This window comes from Salvia hispanica, chromosome 6, assembly GCF_029641045.1.
Source record: "Salvia hispanica isolate PSC_SH4W2 chromosome 6, Shi_PSC_v1, whole genome shotgun sequence".
Classification (NCBI taxonomy): Eukaryota; Viridiplantae; Streptophyta; class Magnoliopsida; order Lamiales; family Lamiaceae; genus Salvia; species Salvia hispanica.
In genome coordinates, this window is record NC_142697.1 from 37,414,312 (window position 1) to 37,429,393 (window position 15,082).

Genomic DNA, 15,082 nt, shown 5'->3' on the forward strand with positions numbered 1-15,082 from the left:
ACATAACATTATTGTACATGATAGAGTTAAATTTTTTTGAATTGGCCTTATTCCTATATGGTAAGTAACTTGTTCAACTTAAGCATGTTCTTTTCTAAACGTGCATAGTTTTAGGACGGTCGGAGCACAATTCATGATAATAAAGTGAATATACAAAATCTTAACACGCTACATTCAATATATAAACCCTTGCTATACCACACTATAAAGCAAGTGTTACCACTCTCTCCCATATACATATCTCTCTCTCTCTCTCTCTCGGCTCGATAAAAGTAGAGAGAATCACTCGAAAGCCATAAAGAAAGCAACCAACCTAGCCATGCAGTAAAGATAAACCATTACTTAATATCTCTCCACTTTTCCAATTTGAAAATCATTTTATTAGCTCAAATCCCACATATATTAACAAGCAAACATCTGTCTCAACCTCATATTTCTTTTCAATTATAGGACTATATAAATAGAGAGAAAGATGAGTAAGGTCCTCCACCTGCTTCTGCAGCTCCTTGTGGTGCTCTCGATCATCGCCGTCGCTGCCGCAAACTGGAAGCATCGTGAACTGGGAAGGAATATTGCAAGAGAGAAGCAAATTTGGGATTCTTCCAAATTTGATCTCAACTACGTCACCAAAAGAAAAATTCCCAATGGACCTGACCCTATTCATAACAGGTTTGTCATTATTACTATTTTCAAATAATCGATCTGCTGATGCTACATCATATGAAATTTAATTTTACTAGTTCGTGCATCATATGAAATATAGTTTTACCACGTTGGCTTGGATATTATGATTATGGACGTAGCTATATAATTAGAGATAGAACCAAGACCCGGCCGACCCGAACCAATTGATTGCACTAACAATTTTTTAAAACTATTGTATTTTGTACTTTCTCTCAATTTTATATGCTCCTACATAAAATTGTAATTTTGTCAGTCCAAAATTGTTCGCAAATACAAAAATATAATTTCGTCCTGTTTTTAAAATGTGTATTTTATTTTACTCCCATAGTGTAGTAAAACGCACACACAATAATGACATGGCAAGTAATATTTATCTGTTGTATAATTATGTATTTTGAAGTCAAATTTTCGCTATTAATGACTCTCAAAGCAGTCATTTTTTTTCCCCATTTTCTCTCAAACTACTAATTTAAGAATTGCTTAATTTCATTATTTTGTTCTGTGATTATATTCAAAATACAATAAAGAGCTAGAGTTTTGCATTTGCCAGCTATTTGCACGATAAATTAAGATTTTTCATGACAAAGTTTGCTTTATCATCGAAATTAGACTGTGCAAATAAAGCAGAAAAAAAGAGTTTCACTACCACTTTATCCTTTCTTTGACAGATTTATTAAAGCTCATTTATAAATTTCATATTTTTATCTACACTTTTGAGGGCTTTCAACTTTTCATGTTGGTTTTGTGTCTGAGTTTCCTCATTAGCCCCATCCACTTTATTTTTTACCTTCTAATTAAGTACTCTACTTGATTATAAGCTAGAATTTTTAATTATTTATTAACTGTACTTATATTTCACCTGACTAAATCACACACTTCTAATTTATAAACATAACACGATGATGTACATGTAGTTTCATTGATTTTTTTTGTTTAATACAGAAGAACCGGCAGCTCTCGTCGACCACCGGGCCAAGCTTAGGTGCCCGACCTCAGCTACAAATGATGTGCGACATAAACCACATTAGACTAGTTATAATTTCTAAGTGTAGGTTCCCATCTCGTTTGTACTATGTGAAAAAATATAATCGAACTTTTATAATTAGTACATTTTTTAATACTTGCTATCTTATCTTATAATACCAAGAGATAAAAGACAAACAAACAGACAATTGTTTTAGCCGCCAAGGGAAAAAACACAAGAGTAACATATAAGCCTTTGATTCTATAATATTTGAGTATTTTAAGTCATTAGTTGTGTCGATGGCATGTGTTCCAAACACAAAAAAAAAGAAGAAGAAGAGGGAATCCCCCATTTAAAGGTGAAAATTAGATTAATAAAGGAAGAAAATAAAGTTGTTTGTGGCTGTGGGTTTAGTCTTTTTGATAGATTCTTTGTTAGGGGAAGTGACACTGTTTTGGTCTTTGGTCCATTCAAACTTGCAAAGTTATTTTAGATTCTCTAACCTGAAAAAGGCATATAAATTTGTACACACAATTTTCTAAAAAAAATATGTTGAAAAGAAATATAGTTACATCTAGTTGGATAGGTTTTATGCTTTAGCGAAATCCAACTGAAATCGAATAATTAAATCGAGCAACTTAATTTTGACTGGTTTGGTTCACCTTAATTATTGTTTGTTAGTACTATGACAATATACTATTCTTCTTTTATTTGATCATGGATTTATTTGTATCTATATATTTTTTCCTATAGTTTAGATTGGTGGCCGTTTGATTATAATCTACCAAATTACAGTGATATACTTTTATTTATGGCCAACAATAGTTGTATTAGATTGATCAAGCATCCTATTCGATAAATTTAGTAATTTTATTTTCAAATGTTTAAAAAAAACTTTAGCCATTATTCAATAGCTGAAATTGGATCATTAGCCCAACGACATAAATAGCCCGGCCCATATTTTATAAAGAGGACATGGGCTGCTATCTTACGCCGTATGCGCAGGCTAGAAAAACTTTTTCAATAGCCGCCAGGCCGCCACGTGTAGCTCACCGTTTTGGTTTGACCCGACTCGGCGCGGGGCGAGAAATTTCTAATTTCCTTTCATTTGGATTTCATTTGAGTTTCATTTCGCATTCCACCATTTCGTCTGTTCTTCACACACACACCGCAACAAACAGATGCACACAGAGATAGATCCATTCAATGTATACATACAGTTCCTCTATGTAGAGAAAATTTCTAATTAATTTATGTTATCACAGAATGGCTGCGAGTTTCAGGTCGGAAAAATCATGAACAGTTTGTGATATTTTTCCCTAGAAATCTCCGATTCTAGATCTCGGTCGATTCGGCGGCCGAAATATTTTTTCTCTTGTGTTGTTGTATTAAAGGAGTTTTAGATCGGTAATTAGGCAGCTGCTATATTTTTTTTGAGGCGAAAATGCCGGGGCATGGGGATCTGGATAGGCAAATAGAGCAATTGATGGAGTGCAAGCCGCTATCGGAGGCAGAGGTGAAGATTTTGTGCGATCAGGCGCGGGCGATTCTGGTGGAGGAATGGAATGTGCAGCCCGTGAAATGCCCCGTCACCGTGTGCGGCGATATCCACGGACAGTTTTACGATCTGATCGAGCTGTTCCGGATTGGCGGCAATGCTCCTGATACAAATTATCTCTTCATGGGGGACTACGTCGGTGAGTTTTGTCGAGCTTATTGAGGCCTTTTTTAATTGGTTCTTTGTTGGGGCAAATTTGTTTTTTTTTTTTTTTTTGTAATTTAAAGTAGCTGTTTTTCTAGGTTTTTTTTCCCGTTGCTCGTTTTAATTTTTGATTTGTAGGGCGTGGATGTGTGAATTGATTCATAGCTGAACATGCGTGTTCGTCTTGGTTAGTCTTTAGGAAATTGCCAGTAAAAGATGATCCTATACTATCTTGTCTAGCTTGATGCAAAATATCATTATATGGTGCTGGTTCCTTGCTAATTATTCAGTTGTCATAGCTTGTGAAGATTGTAGCTTACTTATTTAGCTATCTGACGTGCTGGTCAGCTGGATTTTTTTGTATAAGTTGATCACTGGGATTTACCTATATAGACACAGTAAATTTCTGGTTTTCTGTCTACTAAGCATGACGTTGATATTTTGGAGCAAGGAATTTCTGATATTTGTTTCAAGCCAATTGCATCATGCATTGTTTGAATGATGGCTGCCGTCGCTATAGTACTATACGGAATTGTTTTGATCTTGTTGTGGTTTCTTTTATATAAAGGCTGATGCTTACGTGGAACGTTGACCTGTAACTGAGAAAGTTTATCTTTAGAAGCGTAGAATTTTCAACTATTAATTCCTGTACATGTTTCCGTTATTTGTTCCTGGACTACCTAGTCACTGTTTCAACTATTAAAATCTGGACGCCGTATTCATTATTTGTTCCTTGATGACGTAGTTATTATCTATTCCAAGAAGACGCTGAGATTGGCTCTAGACATTTTGCTTATTTGTGGAGATGGGATAATTTTGCTTGCGCATAATAGAATATTCTTTAATGGAGAATTTGCTTTTCATCTTTCATTGTTTGTTCCTTTTCTTTTCATGATTTTTCGCGCTGTTGCGTATCCATACAACTGTCTTATCTAAATGGTTTTCTTTATGTGATCTTCTCTGTCATTCTCTCTTGCTAAGTGCATCATAGCATCTGATTAACAAAACATGCATACTGCAGACCGTGGGTACTATTCGGTGGAGACGGTCACACTTTTAGTGGCCTTGAAAGTTCGCTATAGAGATAGAATCACAATCCTCAGAGGAAACCATGAAAGCCGGCAAATTACTCAAGTGTACGACATCTATATTATTCAACTATGGCTTTCCTATCATATTTCTTTTGATGGATGTCTAGTTCCAATTAATGATGTGCAAATATTATAGTCCATGAAAAAATGATTTTATTTCCATATCCTCCTAGGATATGAAGCTGTAACTGACATCCAAATGTGTCACGAAAAACTAATAATGTTATTGGGTGATCATGTTGGTTATCCTGATAATTACTGGTGTACGAAAAGGATTGATTCTTTTGCTTTATGAATTTACCTTTTGAGTAAAATGGAAGCTATATTTGAAGTGTGCTTAGGGATGACCCATTTGGCAAAATATGGGTTCAAGGCTGTTCAATTTTGTATAGGCGTCCATGATCAGTATTTGTATTTTAGTCTCCTGGGATGTTCTTTGTCCTTAGTTTTCTCCAAAGGGAAGGGGCAGTGCAAGGGTGATTCTATTGGTGTCTGGGTTGTTTTAGATTCTATACAAAGAAGATGCTCTAAGATTTGATGCATAACTCTCTTATAGTATAAAGATTTCTGGCCTAACAAAATGCTGAATTAAAAATTAAAATAAAATCTGTTATCTGGTGTCTAAAGTCATTGTAGGATTTTTTTTAGATGCACTTTTAGCAAGTGTTGAATTTGTGAAGGACTCTTTTAATTGTTAGGCATGTCAATGGAAGAGGTCCGCAGAAATTCCTAAAGTACAAAATTTAAGAAGTGACAAGATTAACAATAATTCAGAATTCAAGTTTTAGAGACTTTTTTTTTTAATACATGGAACGTCCATGGATCATTTACATACTGTTCTTGTATCAGGTATGGATTTTATGACGAGTGCTTGAGGAAGTATGGCAATGCCAACGTTTGGAAGTTTTTCACTGACCTTTTTGATTATTTGCCGTTGACAGCACTTATTGAGAGTCAGGTTTGGTTGATGACAACACAACACCTCTTTATTAACTATAGCATGTTTACTGTATCTGATGATATGGTCTAATTGTAGGTCTTCTGTTTGCATGGAGGTCTTTCACCATCACTGGACACCTTGGATAATATTCGAGCTTTAGATCGCATGCAGGAGGTACAACTGAGCTTCTTTTTCCCTTTTTTTTTGTGTTTTCTTCACTGAACGACTACAAAAGCTTTCAAATGTCTCATTTTTATCAACTATCATGATATTTGTGTGTTATGATTTTGTCCTTATTTTCATAGTGTGGGAGTGCTAAATTTTAATTTTGTCATGTTACTTGAGTGCAAAAGCTTCCATATTCTGATTGGAGTGCTAGTCTCCAATTTCATTTTGAGCACTCCAATTTCATTTTGAGGCTGATATGTTGTTTTGGCAAATTTTTAGCAAAATGGAATGCTAAAACCTTTTGTAATTTTCTTGCAATAAACAAAAGGTGGTAACCTTCCTAAAATTTCATCTTCATTTTGCCCGCATGTCTGTTGTTGGCTTTTAGAGTGAAATATTGATTTACTTTTAAAAATTAAATGGCATTGATAGAATGGTCTATTAATTTGTTTTACCGCCTGAGTTGATTTCTTCAATGTCCTGATAGGTTCCACACGAAGGGCCAATGTGCGACCTTTTATGGTCTGATCCGGATGATCGTTGCGGATGGGGCATATCACCACGTGGGGCTGGCTACACCTTTGGACAGGATATAGCTGCTCAGTTCAACCACACGAATGGCCTCACCCTAATTTCGAGGGCTCACCAGCTTGTCATGGAGGGTTTTAACTGGTGTCAGGTTGGAATGATCAATCTTTTATGCAAATTAAAAATCCAAACTTATCTATTTACCTCCATTTTGTAGGAAAAGAATGTGGTGACAGTGTTTAGCGCCCCCAACTACTGCTACCGTTGTGGAAATATGGCTGCAATACTTGAAATTGGGGAGCACATGGAGCAGAACTTCCTTCAGTTTGACCCAGCTCCACGACAAATTGAGCCCGACACAACTCGCAAGACTCCAGACTACTTCTTGTGAGCTCTAAGGTCCGTTGCATGCTTGCAGTTAATATTACGGTTGATGTGTCTTAAGAGAAAAAGAGTGTTGTTATTCGAGGATTACTGTCAACGTCATTCTTTGTTTGGAGTTAGGCCCGGCTCCTGAATTCCCGTTTTGTTCTTGAGATACTCACCGGTAACTAACCATGGCACAGAGAGTATTTTGTATATTGTCCCAAATCCAACTCAAAGCTGAAACAATTTATATTGTGTTCTGTAATTTAAAAAGGCTTTGATAGGATCCAGTTTTCAGAAATCTCACAAATAGCATTGAAAAATAAACTCATTGCTTGGGAGTGATTAGCTTCTAGATTGATTTTCTTTGAATATTTTGAGTTAATGAAGTGATTATGGTGAGGGACAGACAAATATATATACATTTGTTTAGCTTTCTTGGAAAAATCTAATTTCTTAACATAGTTGTTGACTTGTAAGGTTAGCAATAGCATTTATTAGTCATTATTTCTGAGAAATTAATGGAGTTATGATGTACATTAAAAGAATCTAATTCATGTCCTAAATTTTTGTGTAGCAATTGGTTTTTAATAAATGTCTATGCTGAAATCAAACATTGAAATTACAACATAACTCAAAAGTAAAAATCTATTATGAAAACTATACTGATATAAAGAAAGAGTTTTGGAACTATTTTCAGAAATGCCATTGAACTATGTTTTGGTGGAAACATCATAAAAAATTCTTAAAAGAGTTTAGTTATTATATAGTGATAATAGATTCCCAAATACTAAGTTTTAAATCATTAGAAATACCATATAAAATAAGTAGAAACTTAATCTAGAATAGAAATAAAATCAATTCAAATATAAACAATAAGAATATAATACTTGAATTGAAGAAAATCAATAACAGCCGTAGCACACCAAAGCGAGCCTAGCGAAGCAGGTGACAACGAGGCAGTGTGGAAGGAGATTTGGCGAAGCCGGCAAGTGGCAATGCGACAAGGTATGGCGGTGGAGCAGCGAGGCAGGCTGAGGATAAGGCGGCGAGGCAGGGCGAAGGTGCGGCGAGTGAGGCAATCTTTATAACTTTGGAGTTGTAGCATACAGTTGAGAGAGAAACTTTATTAATTTTTATATTTTTGGAAACGTAGTTAATCTACAATTTTTATTTTTATTTTTCAAAAAAAATCAATGGTTCTTGATTTATTCTCGTAATGACTTGAAATCCTAACATATTGGATTGAGAAAAAACGTTTTATCAACTGAGTTGTGCTTCATTGTCTTCTTATTTTAGTATGTTCATTGTACGGAATGTGTTCAAATTGTAGATTAAAAATTAAAAATTAAAGATAATTTATAATAGAGTTATCTATGAATAAATAGAATATATAAGAAAAAAGAATGAGAATACTAGAAGAGAAAAAACCAGGATGAAAACTTGAGAATAAATACATATTTAGTCTATGTATGCCTATTTTACATATTTTGTGGAGGTTAAGCAAGCTTAGTTTTTTTTTAGTTTTCAAATGCGATAAAGTGATACTCCATATTAAATTAGTTTCGTAGAATTAATTGAATCGTGCGTATCCAATGGGACAAGACACTAGTCCTTCATTAAAGCTAGTGATTAGTCCCAATTTCATTTTCAATCTCCAAATCTTATACAAGGCATGGATACTCTTTTCATCGAGCCTCGAGCAGCGTAATACTCATCTCATTCGTCGAATGGTGAGCATTCGAGCTACTGAGCGAGTTCTCAGTGTCGCTCACATTTCTCTCTGTGAAAAAGCCAGGCTTTTTAGGTGGAGGCAGCTCACCTTGGTTCCCCAACATCAGAACCACCGAGGACATGGTTGGCCTGTCCTCGGGGCTTTGCTGAACGCACAGAAGGCCGACGTGGATTGCTCTCGCCACTTCTGATGAGTACTCGGGCTTGATGTTATATGACTTGATCAGCTCCAACGCGTTCCCTTCAATGTGGAGCATCCATGCCTACCCAAAATCGAAGCTCGTTAACTAGTCCAAACATTTTGATGCATAGGTTGGTTAGTGTTTGTTCGACAACTTACATGTCCTAGAAGGTTGTGGAAGTGATCTCTGTGAGAGAACCCTCTGTTCCTCTTGCCACTCACAATCTCCAGCACTAGAACACCGAAGCTGAAGACATCTGATTTTACCGAGAACAGGCCATCTACTGCATACTCCGGTGACATATATCCGCTGCATAACAAGTAGTACTATTTTGAGTTACGTTTCAAGAAAAGTAACTGCATCACTACTATGTTCAAGAATCTTACTATGTTCCCACGACTCTGCTCGTGTTGGCTCCAGTCTCGTTCCCCCCAAAGCTTCTAGCTAGCCCGAAGTCTGATATCTTTGGATTCATGTCTGAATCCAGCAACACGTTGCTGGCTTTGAGGTCCCGGTGAATGATCCTGAGCCGTGAATCTTGATGAAGATACAGAAGGCCGCGAGCAATGCCATTGATGATGTGGTAGCGTTTAGGCCAACCAAGCAACTTGCTTCCCAATGGATCTGCCAAACAAATTCGTGATACGAATGTGAAAAGATCGAACGTAGATAACCTAGACGATGAGACGAGCAATCCTACCAAATAGAATCAAATCCAGACTTCTGTTATGCATATACTCATAGATCAAAAGGTATTCCTCCCCACAAATGCAGCACCCGAGAAGCTTCACCAGATTCCGGTGCTGCAGCTTTGCAACGCAGATTACTTCGTTCTTGAACTCGTTCACTCCTTGAAGGGATGTTCTTGATAATCTTTTGACAGCGATCTCCTGCCCCCCATCCAGCACGCCCTGCAGTCAAAATCTCGTTTTTCATTACACGACACCTAAAATTCTGAGCATTCATTACAACCAATTACCTTACCTTATAAACAGGTCCAAATCCACCCTCTCCAATCTTGCTATTGAATGAGAAATCATCAGTAGCTTTACATATTTTTGACAGCTCGAAAAGAGGCAACTCCAAGTCTTTGCTATGACTTTCGTCGTCCAAATCTTTCACATCTTCACGCGTAGAGCTGCCTGCAACATTAAACAATGCAAGGGGTTGTAGAATTCGGTCCGAAAGGGAGAAGTTACATCAATGGTTAGATCATCTCGCCTACCTCCTCTCCTAGGCCAAAGATCAGTCTTTTTCCTTCTATGCGAATACAGAAATAGGCCGAGGCATAGCAGAAGTAACGATGCTACCAACGCAGTCAAAACCACGATTAAAACCACTTTCCCTCTCCTCCTTCCATATTCTGCATACCATTTCATTCAGATAAATGCTGTATGACAAACACAAATACAGCAGAAAACAAGCTTTAGAATTCAGATGAAATAATTTATTTCACCTAAGTCGGAAGCAGCCATTCGAATGTAGATATCTTGTCCATCCGCGGACAGTTGTTTGATGTCAACGAGATCTTTGAGCCAAATCAAACACGTATGGCCTCCTGCATCAGCATCTATGATCGTGTAAGCCGTGCAAGAGCAGTTCTTGAAGCATAGCTCCTTGCATCCCTCGAGATTCATGCTCCGATTATACCAAGAATGCTCTGTATCCGGTAGCTTGATACCAGAGTACTTCACGAAGCCATCACTCTGACAGTCCAAAGGTTTTCTCCTAACACACCCGCCCGACCAGCTCCCACGCTCCCAACTCCCTGCATCTTTAGGCACGAATTTTTCCAAGCATCCACAGACGGCCGTGTTGCAAACGCCATACGAGCCACAGAGATTGTAAAAGTCACAGTTATTGGTGGGCGCAGTGAGATAAATCCGCCAACTCTGCGTTTGATCATCCCAACTCCATCTCTGACCAACACCACTCTGACTCAAAGCATACCTCGAAATCACTGAGGTGTTGATGAGCTCGTAGTGATAGTACACCTCGTTCTCGTTCATAACTAATCCGAATCTGAAAACCGGATTTCTCCTCAAGCCTGGTAAGCCGCTGAAGGTGTGGCCATTCCATGGTCCAGTACTGTACCTTTTATCTCTACCTTGTCTCAAAACATTTTGCGGATAGCCAGTGGGATCACAGTGGTATGTGAAATCTCCGGCTGCTGGATCATCGTAGCTCTTCCACGAGGAGAGGTAGAACTCCACACCAGCTGCGAAGTCCCAACCAAGCTTCATCCCTGGAAGAAGGGTGTCGGTTGGATGATCAAAGCTCTGCCAGAGGAACTTGTTAGGATCATTCGCATCTCTGACAACGAGGTTTCCAGTGTCGAGCAGCTGAGCAATGGGAATCTTGACTGCAGACGACGTGTTGGCTGACCAGATAGCACGGTTGGACTCATCAAGAAGAGCCAAGGTTCCCGGCTCGATGAATTTCAACACACCTGATGTGTTTCCGAGTGGAGTTCCTCTGTTGGCAACCCAAACAGCGGTCTGAACCGATACCTTCTTGTACCATATGCCTAAATATCGATTCTTGGAGCTTCCCAGGCTGAAAAATCCCATCTCGAAGCTCCCACCGGACGAGACCAAAGTGTCTCCGTCTCTAATGACATCAGTAGCAGCTATGGTGTCCATTGCAAGAGGCATTTTCTCAGCAGAAGACAACAAGGATGCTGTGATAACAAGCGAAGAGATAACTCGAAGGAATGTTTTCATGGTCTTAGATCTCTAAACACCTCTCTATTTTCGTGCAGAAGATCGAATTAAAATTCATTCAAACTAGCACAGCCAAAAACAGTAGCAGCTTACAACATATTAATGGCAGCAACTGCACGTCTGCACCTCTTGTCCTAGAGCGAAGACTCTTCTACTTGACCCGTTCAACGGCCCGAACCGGAGCTTTCACCACTGCCAGCTCGGACATCAGGATGGAAATCTGCAGCATCGATGAAGCTAATCTAATCTTGTCACTGGAAATTGCTACTCCAAGTTAAATTTTGATTTTTTGGGACCAAGACATTTCAGAAAATGAAATCAATAAGAGTTAAAGTTTGGATACTGATAAGTCAAAATATTTGGACCCACACCCTCTTTTTCTTTACCTGTTATCCGGGACACATGAGTTTAACAAAATTGACCTGAAATGATTAGTACATGGTATCAAAATTTTAAACAAGTTGGGTTAAAACAGCTAGAATATTTTAGTGTATGGAACATGATGTTTTGTCTGAGACATTCAAATACCATGAGCATGTTTCATGAGTTGCAAGATACACAATCTTGCAATCAGATTCTTGTAATTAGATTCTGGTTCATATTGTTAAAAATGGATTCTTGGAGCTTTATCTTATCCAAGATTCAACCTTTCTGCAAATGAAGTTCATCTAATCTATAACATTAAAAGACCCAAGTCAAAATGAAGGAATTCATATATCTCAGTGATCAATCAAATAAAGTTACATCTCACAGGAGTAACCAAAACTATATAAACTTTTCCTGTAACAAAATCTAAAGCCTACAAAGAACCAAAAAATGAGATACAAATTGTGAAAGAACCAATCAAAGAATCGAGTATCGTGTGATTTTCTCCTTTACAACGAGCCTCAAACAGTTGAAGCAGAATGGATCTGCCATGGCAGCAAACCAGTCGAGACATCAGCCAAATTGGCCATAACAAAGTCCCTCAATCCTGTATCCCACACTTCACAGAACCTCTGCGGCCAATCAGGCGGCTCAATTGCCTCTGTCCCCAACCCAGGAGCTCGATCCCTAGAGCCCTCGTTCTGGTTCTGCTGCCAGTCAGCAACGTAAGTCGCAACTCTCCTGTAAAACTTCGCCCGAAAAACCTCCCATACTTGGTACTTATAGTGATTGATCACAGCACTACTTTGGGGCAGATTGAGGTAAGTAAACCCCTCCTTCAGGTGGAAATGGTGCACCACATTAAGCAAGGTGGCATCTAGCGCGTCTGGCCTGATAATTGACTTATGCCTCTCGGGACTCTGCACCCGACAGGTATACCCTATGGTGACTCCCTGTGAGGGGGGCGATTTCAGCCCCGATGGGCCAAAGCTATGGCAAGATGTTCTGATCTCCCCAATGCTGCTTGAGGAAGACGAGAGGTTCGCCACCAATGCACGTAGTGAGCCCTGAGGCGCAAACCCTAATGTCCTGAACCTATCCTGCCCGGAATTCGAATATGGGAAATAGTAATACTCATCCACATCCATAAATGAAACCCAACTGCATTCATCCCTTGCTTTCAAAGCACAATGTGAGAACCCTGCTTCTTGAGTCTTGATCCATGGCCATACATGCCTAGTCACATTGTAATTCTCATGATCAAGTTCTTGAACAACCTTATCAATCCCATCATCACTATTGTTGTCATAAATGAACCATCTTTCGACTCCTAACCAAGAATGATACTTGATCCACTCACGAATTGCAGAGGCTTGATTCCACACCATGGTACAAACACATAGCTCAAATTTCCCCTCCTTCCTCATCCTCCTCCCACTCCCATTATCGAAAATCTTGGCCACGGACGGCATAAGCATGCGCTCACGGCCTCCACCACGAGGCCGTGGTGGCCTCAATCCAACAGTGACTCGAACCCCAAGACCCTTATCAAGACCTGCAATCACCCTCTCCGGCAAGGGGCACCTCACCACCTCCTGAGCCGCCGTGATCGCCCTCTCCACGAGGGAGAAACGGCCACTCCGACCATCAAGCTTCCCTAACCCAAAATGACAGCTAAACTGACTGGGATTGGACTCTCTATCCCGCCTCAGATTCAACCCCTTCACAAACACAACAGCAGTTTCCCCATCTCTCATAGCCGCATACGCCACATTGTCCCATGATTTCACCGTCTGATTCCTATCCCTCTCTCTCAAGATCCCATTTTTACCAACCCTCTTCAAATGCACAGCCTCAGAGCAATCCCGAGGCCCAATTGGGCACCTCACAATCGACCTAAACCCATCAAATTCATCAACAGACAAAACCTTCTTCTTCTTCTTCTTCACAAACCCATCATTCTTACCGTAGTAAACACACTCCAACTTATCAAGACCGCTCCTTTTCACCGACCCATCTCCCCCACCGCCAGCCACCATCAACAAAACATGATCCGGAAACAGTACCCTACTCTCAATTCTCAGCGGAGAGAAAAACCCACCAAATTCCCTCACCGATTTCACCGTTCTTGAAGTAGAAGACGACAACAAAGATAAGCTCGGCACCACCAAAACCGGGCGGAAGGCAGAAGAGGTAGAATGGCTAGTGTAAGAAAGAAGAGAAAGAAAGCTAAAAAACCCGATAAACAGAATTGGAAATCTCACAGACTGCAAGTGTGAGGGTTTGATGAAGCGCTTCCGCTTGCGGCGTTGATCGGAAGACTCCATTTTGTAACTATTTTTTCAAAGTGATTTTGAGATGAAAAGAAGGATGTTTAGAGAGAGAATGTGAGGAGAATTGTTTTAGTGTGGAAGATCTGTCTAAATACCGACAGCTGGGTTGGGTAGTTTCTTCTGGAAGTGCAGTAAATGTCGGAGAGAATCAAGGGATACATTTTTGGGCAGTGAACGCGTTTACCTTAAAACTCAAAAATACGGATTCTTCCATTTCTTTGCTGCGAATCTGCAAGCTGTCGGGTTTTACAAAAATTCCATCGCATAAGATTTCAATGATTTGATTCGTCAACGGTATTACAGAATTTTCAATGTTTTCTTCCTTCTTTTTTGGTCGATTGCTTACAGTATCATATTCATAGGAGTATTAGAGTATATAATAGGAATGCTTTATAATTAGATTTTTTTTTGTTTGTTGTAAATTTGACATGTTAAAAAAAAATTGATCACTATTGAATCAAATCGGATTGAAGTTTTATGAAAATTAATCTCTCTTGTGAATAATTTAGTGTTTCTTAGTAGAAAATATGTAGCACACTGTGTGTGTGTATTCAAAATGTAAATCAAAATAATATTTTGAAAAAATATATACATAGACCATGAAAACATTGATTTTTAAGATTTGTGATGCCGTATTTTTTGAAACTTTACATTTGAAAAGTCTCCTTTGAAATAAAGGTCAAGTCTTGTGGCCCCAAATGCACTTATTATATAGAAGGAATATGATTGTATAATTTTATTCCAAATGTTGTTATATACTCCTATTTCCTTTATTGTTATATTTTTATTATGGCATTTTCTAATTCCTAAGTCCTAACTTGATATGTTTGAGTAATTGTGTGGCAAGGAAGCTACTTTGCCGATGTAAAGTAACGACTTTATGCTTTTAATGAAAACCACCAAACAAATCCTCTTTGAAGGGCAATTTTGCTGAATTCCCACTCTTTTTGTCAACTATATAAAGGGTGTGTGCATGTGGAATTTTAGGTGTGTTGCATAATTTACTTCCATAATGATTAAAGGTGCTTGTATAGTTGTCTATAAACAATTTCTAAATTCAATTTAGTTTAGTTTATATTGCAAGTTGGGGATTGTTACGTGTAAAGCGGTCTATACCACACTTTGCAGGCATGCAAGAATGAAGAATCCTTCACTTATTCCTTATTATTTCGATTATTAACGCATATAACACTATTATCGTAATATTTTATTTTATCGCATATTAGCATAGACATTTCATTTAGGTGCATATATAGGGTTATATACTGATTTGTTTTTTTCTTACAAGCTACCACACCAAT

General features: G+C 38.5%; 2 protein-coding genes, 1 long non-coding RNA gene and 1 pseudogene across 4 annotated transcripts; 2 read left to right on the forward strand and 2 right to left on the reverse strand.

Moving 5' to 3' along the window:
• Positions 1-125: 125 nt before the first annotated feature.
• LOC125208489 (uncharacterized) lies at positions 126-1,802 on the forward strand. Of its 2 annotated transcripts, XR_007174121.2 has the most exons (3): positions 228-324; positions 451-669; positions 1,627-1,802. It is a non-coding gene; the product is annotated as an uncharacterized LOC125208489 (long non-coding RNA). The 2 variants fall into 2 exon arrangements; XR_007174120.2 differs by having other exon boundaries at positions 126-669.
• Positions 1,803-2,775: 973 nt separating this feature from the next.
• LOC148923754 (serine/threonine-protein phosphatase PP2A-2 catalytic subunit-like) lies at positions 2,776-6,903 on the forward strand. The gene is made up of 6 exons (XM_089060890.1): positions 2,776-3,345; positions 4,372-4,486; positions 5,291-5,399; positions 5,478-5,555; positions 6,037-6,228; positions 6,295-6,903. The coding sequence occupies exons 1-6, from the start codon at positions 3,093-3,095 to the stop codon at positions 6,466-6,468; spliced, it is 921 nt and encodes a 306-aa protein (XP_088917016.1). The 5' UTR covers positions 2,776-3,092; the 3' UTR covers positions 6,469-6,903.
• A 1,085-nt stretch (positions 6,904-7,988) lies between these two features.
• LOC125208480 (G-type lectin S-receptor-like serine/threonine-protein kinase At4g27290) lies at positions 7,989-11,382 on the reverse strand. Its single transcript, XM_048108109.2, has 7 exons — positions 9,816-11,382; positions 9,585-9,722; positions 9,344-9,501; positions 9,060-9,270; positions 8,746-8,983; positions 8,518-8,668; positions 7,989-8,440 (listed from the first exon to the last, which is right to left on the reverse strand). Exons 1-7 carry the CDS (start codon positions 11,080-11,082, stop codon positions 8,132-8,134), a joined length of 2,472 nt encoding a protein of 823 aa, XP_047964066.1. The 5' UTR covers positions 11,083-11,382; the 3' UTR covers positions 7,989-8,131.
• Positions 11,383-11,777: 395 nt separating this feature from the next.
• On the reverse strand, positions 11,778-14,082 carry LOC125208482 (glycosyltransferase family 92 protein RCOM_0530710 pseudogene; annotated as a pseudogene).
• Positions 14,083-15,082: the final 1,000 nt, after the last annotated feature.